We start from the raw sequence: 19,903 nt of genomic DNA on the forward strand, positions 1-19,903 counted from the left end.
TGGCTTTGTTCTCATCTAAAGTCAAATACTCTAGATTAAACGCCTCATTGATCATCCTAGGAGAGAATTCATACCACTGCCCTCTAATGAACACCTTAACACCATCTTTGGCCTTTTCGTTTGGTAAATTGGCATAAAACTCACATCTCACTTCCTTGACATATAACGATAACCCTTGAACTGATTCTTGTAATCCCAACTCCATGATTTTATCAAAAATCCCAAATTCATCAGGTTGCGAGAAATCTAAATTCCTTTCTTCTATAAACTCCCTAGTTATAAGCTGGGAATACCTGGCTTGAGCAGCTTTTGACACAAACACATCAGACCTAAACTTTCCCCTTGTCTTCCTGGCACTTGATTCTGCGAATTTTGACCGCTTCGGTGTAGAAGAAGATCCTTGCTTTGTCTTTCTCCGTTTTACTGTTCGACGCTTAAGCGATTCTTGCACACGAATTTCCTCAGAGTCAGAATCGATTTCCTCATTACCAATGGTTTCTTCATCGCTAATTCCTTGTGCCGATTCATTCTTTGAAGATTCTTCATCTTCTATCTCAAAGACTTGATCATCTGGTTCCGATTGGTCATTCTGTGAAGAATCTTCACCTTCTATTGAATCGATTTGAACATCACCACCAGATTTATCGATAAAGTGAGATTGATCTTCATCACTACTCGATTCATCAACCAACTGAGGTCGACTAAACCTACCATCATCTCGAGTTTCCGTTGATCTCCTTCCTCCTCTTACCAACCCTCGTCGAGTTGATCTCACCATCTTCTCAAATCGTCGATACACCCGAAGAACACCACAGTTTTTTTTTGTCCTTCGATACAACCAAAGACAATACCAAATAAAAAGTCTTATTATTATTCTTTTTTTTCTTCTCCCCATCGATACAACCTATGCTTCATATATCAAACAAGTCTCGAGCAAATCTGCTTAAAACTTTAACCAAAATTAAACCGATTTTCTCCAAAAATATAATCAAAATCATATAATCCGCTCAAATTAAACCGATTAATTAACCTTAAACTCAACATCTTCTCGATCTTGCTCTTGAACCAGCCCCACAAAGACTCACATCTCACAAACCCCAATTGAATTTCTTAAAGTTGAAAAACGATTAAAATCTAAAGCCTTTGTGAATATATCTGCTAACTAATCTTCAGTATCAACATGATCAATCTGAACCTGCTTTCTCTCAACCAGTTCTCTGATAAAGTGATGTCTTACATCAATGTGTTTGGTCCTTGAATGTTGAACAAGATTCTTAGAGATATCAATTGCACTTTTGTTATCACAATATACTTGTAGTTCCCCTGAATCCATACCATAATCAGCTGACATCTGCTCCATCCACAATAATTGAGTACAACAACTCCTCATTGCTATATATTCTGATTCAGCTGTAGACAAGGACACTGAATTTTGCTTCTTACTCAACCAGGCTATTAGATTGTTGCCTAGAAAGAAACAACCTCCACTTGTACTCTTTCGATCTGTTACACTTCCTGCATAATCTGCATCACAGTAACCAACCAACCCTTTGTTCGAACCTTTAGAGTACCAAATCCCAAAATCAACAGTTCCTTTGACATACTTGATAATTCGCTTGACTGCTTCAAGATGAGACTGTTTTGGTTTTGACTGATACCTTGCACATATACCCACACTAAAACTCAAATCTGGTATACTAGTTGTAAGATATAGTAAGCTCCCAATCATTCCTCTGTATTGCTTGACATCTACATCCTTACCATCAACATCTTTTGACAGTTTCAATGAAGTGCTCATAGGTATTACAGCTTCTTTGCACTTATCCATCTGAAACTTCTTAAGAAGTTGTTTAGCATAAGTACTTTGTGAAATAAAAATACCTTGATCTGACTGTGTAATCTGCAACCCAAGAAAATACTTCAATTCTCCAACCAGACTCATCTCAAATTCTTGTGTCATACTACTCACAAATCTATCCACCAACTCTTTTGAAGTACTTCCAAAGATAATGTCATCAACATAAATTTGTACCATCATAATATCACCACCTTGTTCCAAAATAAACAGAGTCTTGTCCACACTTCCCCTGTTATAGTTCTGCTCCATAAGAAAACTAGTCAGCCTTTCATACCAAGCTTTTGGGGCTTGCTTCAAACCATAAAGAGCCTTTTTTAGTTTATATACATACTCAGGCCTAACTGGATTTTCAAACCCTTTAGGTTGTTCAACATACACTTCCTCTTGCAAGATCCCATTCAAGAAGGCACTCTTAACATCCATTTGAAAAACTTTGAAGTTCAGAATGCAAGTCATCCCAAGAAACAGTCTTATTGACTCAAGCCTTGCTATTGGTGCAAAAGTTTCTTCAAAATCTACACCTTCAATCTGTGTATACCCTTGTGCAACTAATCTTGCTTTATTGCGAACTACAACACCACTCTCATCAATTTTGTTTTTGAAAATCCACTTAGTACCAATAATATTCACATCTATTGGTCTACGAACCAGTTCCCAAACATCATTACGCTCAAACTGTTCTAGTTCTTTTTCCATGGCTATAATCCAAAAATCATCTTGAACAGCTTCTATATGATTTTTTGGTTCGATCATTGACACAAAACACTCATAGAAAACAGTTTCTAGAGTTGTAAAGTAACTTGTCATTTTCTTAAAGTCAATTTGCACTCCTCGAGTCTTCATTTTCTCATTTAAGTCCCCAATAACATCAGATGCGGAATGATTCTTATGAACTTGTTGTACTTCTTCTGGTTTTGTAACTGGAACACCCAACTCAGAGACTTCATTGTGTGCTTTAGTGATGCTTACCTGTTCTGAATCACTGTCTGAATCATCATCTTGTACAGCTACAGATTGATCGTCAAAGACTACATTCACTGATTCCATGATTAAACCGGTACGTCTGTTGTAGACTCTGAATGTTGTACTACTTTCGGCATAACCCAAAAACATGCCTTCATCACTTCTGGAATCAAATTTGCCAAGATAATCTTTGTCATTTAAGATATAGCATTTGCATCCAAACACATGGAAGTAACTCAGATTTGGTGTTTTGCCTCTCCACAACTTATAGGGTGTTTTTGTAGTATCCCTTCGGACATAAACTCTGTTAATTATATAACACGCAATGTTCAATGCTTCAGCCGAGAATTTCTTAGGAACATGATTTCCATGTATCATAGCTCTAGCCATTTCCTGAAGAGTTCTATTCTTTCTTTCTACTACTCCATTCTGTTGTGGAGTCCTTGGTGCTGAGAATTGATGTGCAATCCCATGTTGCTCACAAAACTCCTTCATAGCCTCATTTTGAAATTCTCCACCATGATCACTTCAAATTTTCTTGATTCCTCCTCGTTCATTCAGTAGTTGTAGAGCTAAAATCTTGAAACTGTCTATTGTATCTGACTTCTCACGAATAAAACGAACCCAAGTGTATCTGGAGTAATCATCAACAAAAACAAACACATATTTCTTTCCTGCTAGGCTTTCTACTTGCATTGGTCCCATTAAATCCATGTGAACCAGATCCAGAGCTAATTTTGACTGAACATCTGGAACCTTTTTGTGCTGAATTTTGACCTGCTTTCCCTGATTACAAGGCCCACACACCATATTGTTTTCCCCTTTAAGCTTAGGTACTCCTCGAATTATCTCTTTATTCACAAGAGTAGCAAGATTCCTTGTATTCATATGTCCAAGCCGTTGATGCCATAGATCTATACTCCCTCTAGCACTGTAGCATTTGATTGAATGTTTCTCCCACATGTAACAATTATTCCCAGATCTTACACCATATAACTTGACATTACCTGACTCATCCAATGCTTTGCAATCAACTTTTGTGAATAAAATTGACAATCCTTCGTCACAGAGTTGACTAATGCTTATTAAATTTGCACGCAGTCCTTGAACTAGATACACATTCACCAGTTGTGGAAGCTCTGTATCACGTGTTGTACCTTTGCCTTGTATAAAACCATGACTTCCATCTCCAAATGTTACTGTACCTCCTTTCAATTTCTTGATATTCTGTAGATTACTCTTTGTTCCAGTCATATGTCTTGAGCAACCGCTGTCAAAAAACCAAGGCTTCGTGTCTTCTTGTTCTTCAGTAACCAAAGCCATATCACACATTGATTCCGTTTTTTCTTGTTCTTCAGTACTCATGGCCATATTGCATTTAATCCATGATCATGAGGCTACCATTGATTCCGATTGATATAGGTCAGCTTTCTTCATCCAAACTTGTCTTCTAACTCCATTCCAGAAAAATCTTCCTTGTTGCTTTAAAGTACAGACCTTCTGCCAATATTTGTAACAAAATCGTTTGTAGTGACCGATTTTTCCACAAAAGTAACAAGTCAAAGATCCATGAGAAACACCATAAGATGTCTCCTTCTCAGATTGATAGGCTCCCGCAGATACAAATTTGGTTGTCTGTGATTTAGCTCCCATGTTCTCATTAAAGCCTAATCCTCTATGAGTCTTCTCAGTTCTCCCATAGCTCAAAATTTTGTCAAGTTGCTTGGTTCCTGCAAACATATGAATCTTCCTATGTTGTTGGTCTAATTCAGTTTGTAGTTCTGTAGATTTATTCCTTTCTCTAAGTAGTTCTTCTTCAAGCTTGTCAGCTTTTGCCGATAAGACCAACTTCTCTTTCATCAGATCTAGCGAATCTTTAGCCAGCTTTTTCTCATCCATCAATTCATTCTGTAACGACATAACAAGTGCTTCTAAACGAAGTTTTTCAGTTATCAAAACTTAATTTTCCTTTCCTAGAGAAATAAGTGTATTTCGCACTTCCTTGTAACTCTGAACAATGTCAAGAACTTCGTCTCCATCTGATTCTGAATCAATTACTTCTTCCCCATTCTCAAATTCAGTAATACCCACCATAGCTACTAAATTAATGAGTTCTTCTTCGCTACTACTATCACTATCTGATTCATTTTCAATGCTAATCATAGACTTTTCTTTCTTGACTTTAGAGTTGCTCACACATTCCTCATGTGTGTGTCCAGTCCCTTTACAGATTGTGCACTTGGCATCTCGTAACTTGATTGTTGGACATTCTCGGATAAAATGACCATATCCCTTACATTCATGACACTGCATATCAGCCTTTTTGTTTTCACTTGTCTTCTTGAATGAATTACTCTTCTTTTGACCTTGACCTTGTTCTATCCTTCTTAAAGCTCGATCAAATCTTCTTACCAACAAGCTCACAACATCTTCTTCTCCTTGATCAGTTAAGTCTTTGCTTACTGCTAGAGCTATTCCTTTTGATTTCTTAATCCCATTAAGGTCCATCTCGTGTGCCTGTAGCATTCCAACCACTTCACCGTAACTGAGATTTTCTAAATCTTGAGAGACAGTTAAGGCTGTTTTGTATCCCATAAACCTAGATGGAAGACACCTTAAAAATTTTTTGACTAACTTCTGATCCTTATACGTCTTCCCAAGAGTTAAGGCTTCTTGTGATAGAGCACTCAACTTTGAACTAAAGTCTGAAATTGATTCATGTTCCTCCATCTTTAAATTCTCAAATCTAGAAGCCAACATATCCTTTCTTGAATTCTGCACTTTTGTTGTACCTTCATAATGAATTTGAAGGATATCCCATGCTTCTTTAGCAGTTTCACATCCTTGAATCAAATCAAACTGTTTTCTCCCAACACTGCAATGAATAGCACTTAAGGCTCTTGAGTTGTATTTTGATCTCTTTTGTTCTTCATCAGTCCATTCTGCTTTGGGTTTGGGAATTCGCTTGCCTGATTCATCCTTGATCGTTGGTTCCTCCCACTTTTCTAGAACAGTCTTCCAAGCAAGGCGGTCAATACCTCCTATGATGGATTTGATCCTCGACTTCCAAAACCCATAATTTCCATCATCCAAGATGACTTTGTTGTTGTTGATCAGATCTTCGTAGCTCTCCATTCTGTCCGCAGAATCTCACATGTAGTAATCCGAACAAGTGTTGCTCTAATACCAATTGAAAGTGTGAAAACTTATGATCTGATCTATGAACCAATGATTTATTTAAACTCTCTTTTGATTAATAGAAAATCTGTTTACAAGTTTGTTCTAAACAATTTTCTAATCTCTCAAAACTCTCTTTAAAGAAACCTCACGCTCTCTCTAAGTTCTTAGCTCTTTTCTTTTCTTAAAGACTAAAACTTAGTAGTTATGTTAACTTTCTCTTGTTTGTGCTAAAGTGTTCAATCGGCCTTAGCACCCTATTTATAGAACTAGGTCTTTGCCACACAATAGGCAATCTACCTACTCTAATCCTAATAGGAATTAGACAATTTCCTTTTCCTTTAAGTTTAAGGAAATTTCCTTCTTTCCTCATGTTTACATTCCTATTATAAACATGAAGTTCTTTACTCTTCTAGAAGCTTCTCGTGCCTTCTACTCTTATGTAAGTCTTCCTGATTGTTAACAAAAATTCCGATGTTTTGTTCTTGTACCTGTACTCTGTTCTTCTGAAGTAGTTCACCTTTTGAACATATATCACATCTTCATAAACAACGTCGTTGCAATTGTTGTGGACATAACAGAATCGCGAGAATATAAAAATTACAAAAAGGCAATTACATGATCCAAATGATCCAAACACCACCGATTGATCTCTTTATAATATTTTGAAACACAAGTCGATATGTACGAACAAGAAGACACAAGCGGTATCGGTGAAAACACAATACATAATTGGTAATTGTTGAAACACCAAAGTGAACAAACACACACCCACACTTTGGGGTACTCATTATTCGATTCGACTAATAGAATTTTACTACTAATATTTAATATCTAATAAGATTTCAATATTCTTACACAAATGAGATCAAAAAACAAAAATCCTGTAAAGTTTTATTTTATATATTTATTTAAGGAGACAAAAAAAAAAAAAACGGTTGGTCCGATACTCAACTTAGTCCATCTACTACCATCAGCATCATCTTCGTTAACTCCGCTGAAGCTTTCTTTTTTAAAAGGAAAGGGTTAAAACTGTTACATTCTCTGAATGCACTCACTGCTTCACCTTACTACTATCTTACGCACCTCTCCTGCTCATTCTCTTATCCTGCGCACGTCTCTCTCCGCCATGGCCACCGCCGCTTCCTCTTCCTTGCTCCTCCCTTCCGTATCTCTCAACAATCTCTCCTGCGCTAAAAATGCCTCCTTTTGCTTCCCCGCCAAGAATCTCAGCCGATCTAGGGTTTCCATGAGCGTCTCCGCTGGATCTCAGACTAGTACTGTTCACGACTCTCTGTTCGCCGATTACAAACCCACCACCGCGTTTCTATTTCCCGGTCAGGTAACGTTGTCTCTAATTTTGCCGATTACTGGACTTTGGATTGAATCGTTTGCGCAAATGTTATCTATCTGAACAGTGTAAATGTGGATTCTGATATAAGAAAGTTTATTGATTTCGCCTCAAATTTAGAACATTTCGAAGTGCCCAAATTGAAAAGTTTGCCAATTTGTGATTTTTTTGTTGTTGTTCTGGATTCACATTCTACAGATTGATCTGACTGTAACTGTAATGTAGGCTTCTGACCATATCTATAGCTATATTGCTTGCTTTGTAAATCCCTCAGAATTTGTGATGAATTTGGTATATCTCAGGGAGCTCAAGCAGTAGGAATGGGTAAAGAGGCTCAGAGTGTTGCAGCAGCTGGAGAGTTGTATAAGAAAGCTAATGATATCTTAGGGTATTTTCCTTATTGTTAAAAAGTTGTAACCTTTTTGTTTGTTTTTTGTTCACTTAGTGTGAATGATTAAACTAGATGGTGGCTTTCAGGTATGATCTTCTGGACATTTGTGTTAGTGGACCAAAAGAGAAGCTTGATTCCACAGTCATAAGCCAGGTATCTTTCTCTCCCTTATCTCTCAGTCTTTGCAACATTTGGTTAGGGACAACCGGACAAGTTAGGATTTATGATCTTCTTTCTTGTTAGTGTCATTTTTACAAGCAGAACTTTATTTTTTATGTGTTGTTTCCTGTTAGTAGTTGATGATATTCATGTATGTACGATTTGATATGGTTTCTAAGTTCTTGGTCTCTCATTTTCTCAGCCTGCTATTTATGTCACGAGTTTAGCAGCAGTTGAATTGCTCCGTGTTCGTGAAGGCGGAGGGCAAATAATTAACTCGGTTGATGTGACTTGTGGTCTCAGTTTGGGAGAGTACACTGCTCTGGCTTTTGCTGGAGCCTTCAGGTTAGTTTAATCATACAACTCAGGGGAGTTAAAGATACCGAGATTAGGATAAGTTAGCACAAAAATATCAGGCTGTTTGTGATAGAATGAAAACTGTTTTTTTAGATTACGACTTAGTCTATCCATTTGCTAGTTAATTGAGTGGTAGTGGTTCCAAATCTTGGACTTTCAGATATCATTATAAGACCACATGTTACTGTACTTTGTTCCCTTTTACCTATGTGCATCATCACTAAAAAACTTTTGTTTTTTTCTCTGTTACTGCTTTTATTCTCAAGCTTTGAGGACGGGCTGAAGCTTGTAAAACTTAGAGGAGAAGCCATGCAGGTAAGATTGAATTCTGTTCTGTATATTCTTCATCGATTATGTCAAGTTTAGGTTGATGTTGTGACGGCTGAACTTCGTAGTGATCTTGTTTTACCATTCGAACTTCGAATAGCTGCATTGACATATTTTTTGATAAAATGCCTACTCAGGCTGCTGCAGATGCTGCTAAGAGTGCCATGGTTAGTATCATAGGGTTGGACTCAGAAAAGGTTCAGCAGTTGTGTGATGCAGCAAATCAAGAAGTAGATGAAGCTGACAAAGTTCAGATTGCAAATTACTTATGTCCGGTATATATGTCCTCTATGAATCTTTTGCATTTCGACTCTTAGAAAATCAATTTCACATTCCATACTAAGGTTTGCTAGATTACAGGGTAATTACGCAGTATCTGGAGGTCTTAAGGGAATTGAAGTTGTTGAAGCCAAAGCTAAGTCATTCAAGGCCCGAATGACGGTATACTCTCTCTCTCTAGTTCTCTTATCTTATGTTTTATTGCTGTCTTCCTTATGCTATAAGAAACATGATTGTTGGCGCCTTGTTCTGTAGGTGCGTTTAGCTGTTGCAGGTGCGTTCCACACTAGTTTTATGGAACCAGCAGTCTCGAGATTAGAAGCTGCATTGGCAGCAACGGAGATTAGAAGTCCGAGGATCCCAGTGATATCAAATGTCGATGCACAGCCTCATGCAGATCCAGACACGATCAAGAAGATACTTGCACGCCAGGTTAGAAATCCATACTCAGTAAAGCTATGTATTCATTTTTTTTTTTTTGGCAAGCAAAGACATGACAAAGACTCGAATTATTGAAACCGCAGGTGACATCTCCAGTCCAATGGGAGACAACAGTGAAGACTCTCTTGTCCAAAGGACTTCAAAGCAGCTATGAATTGGGACCTGGAAAGGTATTTTTTCTAGCCTCGTAATCTTATCCGTTGTAGATTGATGTTTATGCTTCTCTCTTCTAAGTTGTGTGTGTTTTGTGGCATTTTCAAACACCAGGTAATTGCAGGGATATTCAAGAGAGTAGATAAAAGCGCCAGCGTTGAAAATATCAGTGCTTAAGAATCTGCCTAGTGTTTTGTTAATGGATTTGAGTTGAGAATCACTAATAATTAGTTAATTTAAAATTTATGTACTGGTGCTTCAGTAGTTTGAAATTCAAAGTTTTGTATTGAATATTTATTTGAAACTTTATATGTATTGAGATATCTTTTTAGTTTCAGTTGAAGAGAAGTGACAATCCCAAGTTTGTGTTATATACTGTTTTTTTTGGGTTTTGTTGCACTTTGATTCAGAGGGACATCATCTACTATGCAGTTATTAGAATTGTTGACAAAAAAAAATAAGAATAAAAAGAAAAGAGTGAGCTCAGGTTAAAGCGAGGTTTATATCACATCCGAAGATTCATCACCACAGCTCAATTTACTTTCATCATAGCTCACATGTTAATGCACCTAGCCGGGCATCGATCGAACCCGGGACCAATGCTTAGCAAAGGATAATTCTACCACTAGACCACTGGTGCTTATTAAACTAATAATGTAACATTTATTTATTTATACGTGATAGTTAAAACTAACATCTCAAATGCTAGTTCAAGCATATTTCTTTTTGAAGGTTTTGCTAGTTATGTGATCTTGTTTGTAATTGTAATTATGGATTATTGGATGGTAATTTCACTTTCATCCGGTTCCAAATAATACAAGATGGAAATTAGTTTCTACATGTCGAATTTTGTAACCTTTACTTTATTAAAAGACATAAGCGGTTACTATTTACTAAATTTGTCATCCATTTTTTTGGTCATTCACCAAAAGGGCAAGATCTTATGAATCTTTGACACTACATGAATTTCAATACAAATAGCATTGGAAAAAAAACCATTGACAACAAAAGCCTTTTACTAGAGGATCGATAACAATAAGTACTCCAAGATATATATCGTCTAATGAGAAACTCATCTAAGTCCGTGTTATCATGTTTTGTAGCAATATTTTCTCATATATATGTGGTGTAAGACATTGATGAATGTAACTAAAAGTTGTCCCTTTGCGCAACCTCATTGCCTCACTCAACTATTTAACGAAATAGAAAAATCTATTTTGTTTTTGAAGAAAATCCTAAAACTTCCTCCGAGAATATAAACGCCTAAAACTTTATCAAAAACGAAAAAAAGAAAAGAAAATAAAGATCTAGGTCAAGAGGCAACACATCCGAGAAGTCAGAATAACGTGAAGCCACCGCTAAACCCATTTTTTAACTGTGGCAGGGTTCTATTCTACAACTAAACCACTAGTGCCAAGTATTATTTTTAAAGAGAGGCTTCTCAAACAAATACTTCTTTTTTCAGAAATGCACACCCTTTTTTTTAAAGGAATAATATGTGTACGTACAGGTTCGTGATGCTCTTTGTTAATGATGTTGTGCAAGAATAAGTTTTTTTTCTTAGAAGCCAATTAATGACCTATGGAATGGAAGCAATGGTGAGTAACTTGTAATTAACCACTTGTTCATCCTTGTAAAAGAATCAGTATGTTAATAAGGTTCGATTTTCATGTTTATTTTACAGTTTGTTCCAGAAGGTTATCTCTTTGTCTTTGGAGACAACCAAAACCGCAACCGTAACTCTTTAAATGCATAATTGGTTTGGAAGAACTCTTTTAAAGTCATAATTAGTTTGGGAGAACAAATACATATATTATGTAAAGCATTCTTGTAATCAGTCTTTAATATTTGGCACTTGTACTGTTTTTTTGTGTGTTTAACTTTTTAACCTTAAATCAAGACAATGCAGTAAAAGAAATTGTCAAACAAAAGTACCCTTTTGTTTTGAGTATTTGTAAAAATATTTCTTTAAACATTTGTGTTGTAAAGAACCAATGGGAATGTTATGATAATGTTTAAAAATTTAGCCCAAGTAATCTCTTACATATTATGTAACATGAGTTGATTGATAACTATAAATTATTACTTAAAAATTGCAAGTGTACTTAAAAATTTAGTTAACACACAAGGGAATAAGAAAAGAAAAAAAAACGAAGAGCTCAGAGGTGTGGCATATCTCAACCGAAAGTTCAGGAGAATGCGAAGGACCCAACCAACGCTTAAACCAATATCATCACAGCCCTAGTGCACCAGCCGGGAATCGAGCCTGGGTCTGTACCGTGGCAGGGTACTATTCTACCACTAGACCACTGGTGCTTTGATGCTATAACAGGGGATAAGTTTATTAATATAAATTAAATTCACTTAAGTTGGACACAAAATTAACATCAATGACACACTGGGTTAGCCAAATAAAAAAGGAGAGAAATATAGGAGCGATACGAGTGCTGAATCTCACTTTTAAACGTTACTAATTGGGGTGTTACCAACGATTGATATTTAATAACAGGGATAACCGGTAAAATATACATTGAAAAGAAAACAAAAAATATAGATGAGATTGATGTCTTCCCAAGCTTGTGCAAATGCCAATGTGTCACACTCTCATTCTATCCTACCAATGTATATCTATCAATTTTAACTCTGCCCGTAGCCGAAGAAATCACAATTTTTATTGTGGGTTTTAAAAACATAGAACACGCACAAAACAAAATAATTAGAGAGTCCTCTCACCATCTAGAGTTTCCACATTAGCAGCTATGTCATCACATTTTATTGCTAAAACAAAAACATTAAAAGTAAAATTAATTTTTAGACTTATATTGTTATCTTTCATTAAATGAAACCAATAATTTAGAAAAATAAAATATTAAAAAATACAACACAAACATATGAAAAATATGAATACAGATTAGATAAATATAAAATTAGATAATTCTATCTTAACATATAATGTGTAAATATTTTTAATTAAATAGAGATAGGAAAATTATTTTTCTCATATATTTAACACTACAACATTCATTTTAAAGAGTTACAATTGTTTATTAGAAGAAAAAAATGTTTTTTTTTTTTGTTTTTGAAATAATAAACTAAATTTTAAAGATTTTAATCATAAAGAGTAATAATCTCTGAAGAAAAAGAACAAATTTAAAGCTTGAGAATGTATTTGTTAATGTTAATGTTAAAGTATCAATTCACAATAACGGTTAAAAAGTAAGAAAAATTCAGTATACATTATTATTTATAAACATAATACAATAATGGCTAAAAGATAAGAAAGATGCACTACATATTATTATTTATAAACATAATATGATAATTAATTAGTAAAAATTTATGTATTAATTAAAATTTTCTAAATTTGAAAATGGTGATTTTAAAAATAACAGAATATCTAAAAAGGAAAATAATATATTAATCACTATTTAGAGAATTAATATAGATTGAAAAAGATCGAGGTGATTTAAAATAAAACAAAAAACTATTTTTCTTTGTCATCATTGAACAAAATGAACACTTTCCTTTATAATTCGTTTAATCTTCATCCATATAGGTGCAAATGGTATTTGAATAATTTTTTCAACCTCTCCAACTTAAATATTGAAAATTGGCTGAATAGTTTTTTTCCAACTTTTTAACCTTTTAAACTTTGCAACCATTTGCACCCATATGGATGAAAATTAAACATTATAGCTGAATGGTTGAAAAAAAAAGTGGAACAACATTCAAGGCTACAAATGGTTGCACAAAATTGAATAGGTTGGAAATATTAAGTTGTATAAAATTGGATAGATTATCATTCAACATATTCTTCTCGAAAAATGTGGTTGAACAAAAATTTGAATGGGACAATTCAAAGTTAATAAGCCAATTACTTTAAAATAAAATAAAATAAACATACACTTTTGAATTTAAGGTTTTTCAAAAAAAACAAAGTTTAATCTGATTGTACATATATTACTAGGATTTAACCCTTGATACACCACAAGACAATTTTTTCTTTTATTTGTATATATAATTTTTATGATTTTATATTATAATTCACTTAAGTTTATCTGATTTTTAATATAGTTGATGGAGTGTTATATATTTTAGTGTATTGGGAATAAAAAGTTGTGTTACTGAATTATGATTTTGTATTTATATTTTCATAGAAAATATCATAATTACGGAAGATAAGACATTGTGATTAACATTCTCGATTTTTTTATTCGTCGCTAACATTCTCGATTAAGCTCATGATTTTATAACAAATATTTCAACTAAGTTTTTTTTTTTTTTTTTTGTCACCATAGTACAAGATCAGCTCAAACGAGCCAATTAGCAGGAAAATTGTTCACAAAGGTATTTCAACTAAGTTTTAATATTAACTCAAATGGCAAAGGATTAATTATATAAATTTTACAATTAAACACAAAATATACTTCAAAAATGGGAATATAGATTTAACTGTACTTCAAAATTGTTAATATAGATTTTCTTAATTAATCTCCTTATATTTATTTTTATATTTTGAACATTAATCTATACTAATAAAAAGTAGGAGCTATAAGCTCCTAAAGGCGTCCACATAAGATTTTAAACCTCCAATTGTGATTAAACACTTCACTAATTAACATTTTTTAAAATCTCCAGAATTTTCTATATTCAGAATTATTTTAAACAACCAATCAGGATTTGACATGTCATTCATTAATTTTTTTAAAAAAATTTTTAGAATTTTTTAGAAAAAGGAAAATTTTAAATTTATGGAAATAAAAGAACTATGCACAATATCCCATATCAGCTATAAATTTTTTAGACAATGGTTCAAAACCAGTATAAATAAGATTAATATGCTTCCAACCACGAATGAGCAGAAAAGCTTGATTTATCAGGCGTCCAAGTTTAAAAGTATATTCGGTTTGATCCGGTTTTTTATTTGATCAATTTAAAACTTTCAAAAGTTTCAAAAAAATAAATTATAATATTTAAAAAATTTAAAAGTTTTAATATTATAAATATTGAAACTTTTAAAAGTTTTTAGCTTTTACAAAGTTTTTAAATATTATAATTACATAAATTATCTTATTTATCTGCGTTTGTGCTTTTTATTTCTTATAAGCTGTAAAACATATTTTTGTGTATGATTTTATAGATAAGTTGATATTTGTTCATTAATTTTTTATTTTTTTTATCTTATTTTTTTATTTTTTTTTATTTTTATGAGAAAAGAAATGATTTTGTTCTTGGAGTTTGATGGATTAAAAAGTTGTGTAGTAGTCTAAAAAAGGTTTTTTAGTGGAAGAAAGTAAAGAAGTTGATGAGGATGAAGAAGAAAAAGAGTATAACGAAGAACCAGACGATAAAAGTAATGATGACGATTACCACAAAATTTAACAATAGAAATGACAAGAAAGAATATGAAAAATAAGAAAACATTGAATAAATCGTAGATGATAACGATCAATTAAATATGAAAACGAGTTAAATTCATGATGATAAAATTGTTTTGTTTTTCTGGTGGTCAAATAAATGGTTTAGGATATGTGAGGTCATCAGTTAAATTCGTCTCGCGTAGATGTCGAGTTAAATTCATGATTTTTTTTATCAGATTTGATTTTATAACATAACTGATTTTTATATTTCAAAAAATTATGTATCTAAAATTTAACTACCATCATCAATCATATATAGTTTTTATCAAAATATATCAAAATACTTCAAAAAAAGAGCTCGCGCGTGGATTAAAAAAAAGAGCTCAAAGGTGAGGCAAATCTCAACTGAGAAGGACCCAACCAACGCTTAAAGTCAATTTCATCACAGCTCATGCACCAGCCGGGAATCGAACCCGGGTCTGTACCGTGGCAGGGTACTATTCTACCACTAGACCACTGGTGCTTGTTGTTTCTTTCTCCTCTCATTATTAAATTATACCTTTTCGTCTAACAACATTCACAAAATTCCCCACAAGTCACAACCACAGGATTGAAAAGAGAGAGAGAGAGAGAGAGCAAGACGTCGGAGGAAATGGCAATTCCAATGACGAGAATGATGGTTCCTCACGCACGACCATCGCTTCGTCTCCCACACACCAACCTTCCAAACGCCACTCGTGTTAACTTCCTCTGTCTCTGTGCTCCATCAGAACTCCAAATACTTCGGTCTGGCTCTTTCTTTCCCTTGGCTAAGTTTGCTGAAGTTAATTGACTTTGCTCGAAACTGAGAACTCATTTGTCCAAATATGTTTGCTTTTCCTTTAGGCCCGAACTCTCTTTATCTGTCGGAACTCACGCCATCCCACATCCAGATAAGGTACATCAACTCTCTGTTTTCTTCTTCAATGGATTTGCTTAGAGGATATTTATGCAATTAAAAATCGACCTTTTAGTGTCTAAATAGGTAGCGAAAGGTGGTGAAGATGCGTTCTTTGTGAGTAGTTATAGAGGAGGAGTCATGGCTGTTGCTGATGGTGTCTCCGGGTAAAGCTTTTAGCTTTGTACTTATCCTAAACTTCGAGTTGAGTTTGTTACAGGGTTTATCTTATTTTTGTTAAAGTTTGTATCTTTTTGTCTCAGTTGGGCTGAACAAGATGTTGATCCTTCCTTGTTCTCTAAAGAACTTATGGCTAATGCTTCTCGTCTAGTTGATGATGAAGATGTAAGATTTGAAATCTCACTGCAAGTATATTAGTTTAGTTATCTTTTGATTTTCTTGAATTGGAACAGGTCAGATATGATCCTGGTTTTCTCATTGACAAAGCTCATACCGCAACTACCTCCAGAGGTTCTGCCACAATGTGAGCTTTTGAATGATTTTGTCCTAATTGTTATTCAAAATTTGGTTTTGTCTCTTTTTGGATAGCTTGATGTCGCGGTTATTGATGAAGCAGTATTCTAGCTATGCTTGAGGAGGTGGGAATTCTCAAAATAGGCAATGTCGGAGACTGTGGACTTAAACTTCTTCGTGAAGGTTTATGCTCCTTCTCTTATTCTTCTGTGTTGCTTAAATTCTATTATGTTCAGCCTTTAACAAAGAGATCGTCTTCTTTTCATTCTCATTTTCAGGTCAGATTATTTTTGCCACTACTCCACAAGAGCATTATTTTGACTGTCCTTTCCAACTTAGCTCTGAGGGATCTGCTCAAACTTATCTAGATGCATCGGTAAATAAATCGTTACCACTCTTCATGATTTGTGCTATGCATTGTACTCCTGTAACATGCTTTGGCAATTCAAGCAGTTTAGCATAGTGGAAGTACAGAAGGGAGATGTGATCGTGATGGGTTCAGATGGGCTTTTTGATAATGTGTTTGATCATGAAATCGTTTCTATTGTGACAAAGCATGAAGATGTTGCAGAATCATGTATGTATATATATGTATATACCATCTCTCTTGATATTTAATCTGAAGTTTAGAAGTTACATGGTTTGTTTTGTTCAACTATTAACAGCGAGGTTATTAGCTGAAGTGGCGAGTAGCCATTCAAGAGATACAGAGTTTGAATCTCCATATGCATTAGAAGCAAGAGCCAAGGTGAGATTTTAACTTGAGCGAATGAATTTCACCGGTTCACGGAAAGTACACATATCTAAACTTCATGTATATACGTTTTGTCATAATAGGGGTTTGATGTTCCTCTCTGGAAGAAGGCACTAGGAAAGAAGCTTACAGGTAAATAAACAACAATGTTGATTCATGATATGCAGGAGGGAAGCTTGATGATGTCCGAGTTGATCTCTGGTTCTGAAAATTGCAGGAGGGAAGCTTGATGATGTCACTGTGATCGTTGCCAAAGTTGTTAACTCATGAGTCACTCTGTTCATGATAAAGTTCATGTGAATTTCTCTTTATTCTTTTTGTACAAGTCCTTGTAGAAACTTGTCCCTTTCTCTCAATAAGAATGTGTTTTCAAATTTATAGAAGAAGAAATTATAATTCATCCTTGTGAATACTCTTTAAGCTCATCTATCTCTTTATAGTATTTTCTCATAAAAAACAAATAAAAATACAAAACTGCTCTGTCAATGCAAATCTGAAAAAGAAGGCCTTGGGTTGTAACTCTAATCTGACAACATTATTGCGTAAAAACGAATCATTATACAAACAAAGATCTCTATAAGAGCTAGTGTTAACACTAACCAACCAGTAGCTCTATGAAGAATCAATCACCTAAATCAGGCAAGCAAATAAGCCTAACACATGTTTGTGTCCCTTTTCAAGCTACGTTTGATTCACCATTGAGATCTCCAAAGAAGGATTTGACTGTTTCATAAGTGGACCAGCAGATAGCAGCTGCTGGAGCATGGAATAGCATTCTTGGTAGCCATCCTCTGGCTACTCCTCTATAACCGTCTTTCTTCACAATTGTTCGGAACACATCGCTTATTGAACTGGTCTTGAAACGATCACAACCACACACACCCTGAAAACATAACCAGAGACATATTTTTAAAAATATCCAAGAAAGTGTATTGCCAAAGATTCTAAGCTTAAAGCTGACAATTGATTGATCGTGTCTTATCATTCAAGTCAAAACTGATATCACACAATTAGGAACATATCCCCTAAATTAAGTAAATTTTATGCCACAAAAGCTATGCCACAAATTCTACACCTTAAGTCGCCAGTTTCAAACCAGAATTAGTTAAAGCTATGCCACGAAAGTTCAAAGCGTGCCACTTTCACACCGAGGACACTTAGAGCTCAACACGACTAGATAGTTTTCCTATCTCATAAACTTAGACAAATTTCAAACCAGAAAGATATAAACTACACAATAACCACAGCCAAATAGAATGTTATAACACTATGTGATTGTCAAGCATTAAGTAGACAAAAGCATAAACCGCGAAAAATCAAAACAAGTTAATCTAAAGAACCTAATCCTAGTCGCAATTGTTGAGTTACATGATCACAAAGTAACTATGTGTAATGCAATCAAGCATCTAGTATACACCTATGTGTTTATCAATAATCACATTGGCTATATTATCAGATAACGTAAAGTCAATGGCTTTAGAAATTTCAACTCACCTGACACTGCAATTGCGTCTTAACAACATCAAGCGGAGTAGTTACAACAGCCGCTAACCCACCAGCAGCAGCTCCAGCAGTAGCATAAACCAACCAACCTTCCTCATCCTCTTCTCCACCAGCGTGTTCAGGCAACATCTCCCTCAATCCCTTCTTAACCGCCTCATAAGTAGTGAAGTGAACAGCAGTAAACGGAGCATTCATCAACACAGTAGTTCTATACGAAGCATAAAAAGCACCAAACCCTTCCTCACGCATAACCCTACTAATACAATCCCAAACTCCTTTATAAGTCCCATTCCCAATCTGTAACCTCTGCTTAACCATATCCATTGGAGTAAACACAGCATCACTCGATATAGTAGCGAAAATACCCGAGATCGCGTGTGCAGCAGAGTTATTAGGGTTCCCACCGGATAAAAACTTCTTGGAGACTTCATAGAATGAGAAATAAACAGCGTGAGCTGGTCCAGCACCAAGCCCCATTGCCCAAATACCTCTGTACAAAGCAGATGGACCATCGGTTTTGATAATTGAACGGAAAGCTTGACGTAAACCTACTGGTTTGATGGGACATGAACGGAGAGCTTGCATATGGGTTTTGACTGTATCTACTGGAAACATAGTCATGTGTTCAACAGAGCCAGCGATTGAACCGGCGACCATGAGCTGCCAGAATCGAAGAGTTGTGTTTTGAGCTGGAACGACGATTGCTGGATGAAAATCCGGTGGTTGTGGGATTGGACGGAGATCGGATTCTGGGAATTTGGATGCAGTTGTGGCTTCCGTCGCCATTGTTTTTAGGATTGAAAGGTTTGAGCTTTAGGGAGGGTAGAAGATGAATCTGAAGAAGGGGGAAGGAGAGGTTGTTAAAATTAGGGTTCCGAGAAGGTTGGAGAAATACCAAATCTGGAGATTTCTCCGACCAGAGAGAGGAGCGGCGGTTAAACTAAAGACATATAGGACAAGGAGGAACACCTCTGTCTTGTCTTGCGGGCTTTTAAAAACACACCCGTTCGCCAAGTAATAAATATTCTTTTGTCTTAAAACTTCCTTTTTAGCCTGTTTCGTGTTTACCATTATCGGATCCTAATACAAAATATTATGGATATGAATATTCGAACCAAAATAATATCCTAAAAGAAAAAGGAAAAAATTAAATTTGAATTTCACTAAAAGAGAGAGGAAGAAAAAAAAGCTGAAGTTAAAACTAATTTAACCGTCTATAGTCAATAACTCAAATATGTTGTGGACACAAAAAAAATGTTTGTCCTTCAAAAATAAAAGAGTTTTTAGGTTCTTTATTTTTCTATCAGATGTATTGATTTCTAAATTCTTTAGAATATATATTAAAAATGAGATGATAATTGGAAAAACAATTGAAAGAAAGAGTAATAATGACTAAAGACTTCAACGTTCAGACTAGAT

The 19,903-nt window shown here is 34.8% G+C and overlaps 3 protein-coding genes and 2 non-coding genes across 8 annotated transcripts; 2 read left to right on the top strand and 3 right to left on the bottom strand.

The window, feature by feature from the left end:
- The first annotated feature begins 6,854 nt into the window (after nt 1–6,854).
- LOC104749872 (uncharacterized) lies at nt 6,855–9,793 on the top strand. The gene is made up of 10 exons (XM_010471584.3): nt 6,855–7,340; nt 7,652–7,737; nt 7,827–7,893; nt 8,102–8,244; nt 8,523–8,571; nt 8,721–8,858; nt 8,944–9,024; nt 9,118–9,294; nt 9,387–9,473; nt 9,571–9,793. The coding sequence occupies exons 1-10, from the start codon at nt 7,047–7,049 to the stop codon at nt 9,631–9,633; spliced, it is 1,185 nt and encodes a 394-aa protein (XP_010469886.2). The 5' UTR covers nt 6,855–7,046; the 3' UTR covers nt 9,634–9,793.
- A 1,818-nt stretch (nt 9,794–11,611) lies between these two features.
- LOC147925130 (small nucleolar RNA snoR114) lies at nt 11,612–11,698 on the bottom strand. Its single transcript, XR_015585580.1, has one exon. It is a non-coding gene; the product is annotated as a small nucleolar RNA snoR114 (small nucleolar RNA).
- A 3,570-nt stretch (nt 11,699–15,268) lies between these two features.
- TRNAG-GCC (transfer RNA glycine (anticodon GCC)) lies at nt 15,269–15,339 on the bottom strand. Its single transcript has one exon. It is a non-coding gene; the product is annotated as a tRNA-Gly (tRNA).
- Nucleotides 15,340–15,401: 62 nt separating this feature from the next.
- LOC104749871 (putative protein phosphatase 2C 26) lies at nt 15,402–17,357 on the top strand. Of its 4 annotated transcripts, none has more exons than XM_010471582.3 (11): nt 15,402–15,602; nt 15,702–15,753; nt 15,841–15,920; nt 16,017–16,098; nt 16,167–16,237; nt 16,331–16,410; nt 16,506–16,603; nt 16,681–16,804; nt 16,893–16,975; nt 17,065–17,113; nt 17,199–17,357. In XM_010471582.3, exons 1-11 carry the CDS (start codon nt 15,469–15,471, stop codon nt 17,249–17,251), a joined length of 906 nt encoding a protein of 301 aa, XP_010469884.1. In that variant the 5' UTR covers nt 15,402–15,468; the 3' UTR covers nt 17,252–17,357. The 4 variants fall into 4 exon arrangements, with proteins under 4 accessions (XP_010469884.1, XP_019094021.1, XP_010469885.1 ...); XM_019238476.2 differs by having other exon boundaries at nt 15,415–15,602; nt 17,149–17,262; XM_010471583.3 differs by having other exon boundaries at nt 15,422–15,602; nt 15,830–15,920.
- Nucleotides 17,358–17,391: 34 nt separating this feature from the next.
- LOC104749870 (uncharacterized) lies at nt 17,392–19,539 on the bottom strand. Its single transcript, XM_010471581.3, has 2 exons — nt 18,476–19,539; nt 17,392–17,864 (listed from the first exon to the last, which is right to left on the bottom strand). Exons 1-2 carry the CDS (start codon nt 19,268–19,270, stop codon nt 17,658–17,660), a joined length of 1,002 nt encoding a protein of 333 aa, XP_010469883.1. The 5' UTR covers nt 19,271–19,539; the 3' UTR covers nt 17,392–17,657.
- Between the last annotated feature and the right edge of the window lie 364 nt (nt 19,540–19,903).

The sequence above is a fragment of the Camelina sativa genome, chromosome 16 (assembly GCF_030686135.1).
Source record: "Camelina sativa cultivar CO46 ecotype springtype chromosome 16, ASM3068613v1".
Taxonomy (NCBI): domain Eukaryota; kingdom Viridiplantae; phylum Streptophyta; class Magnoliopsida; order Brassicales; family Brassicaceae; genus Camelina; species Camelina sativa.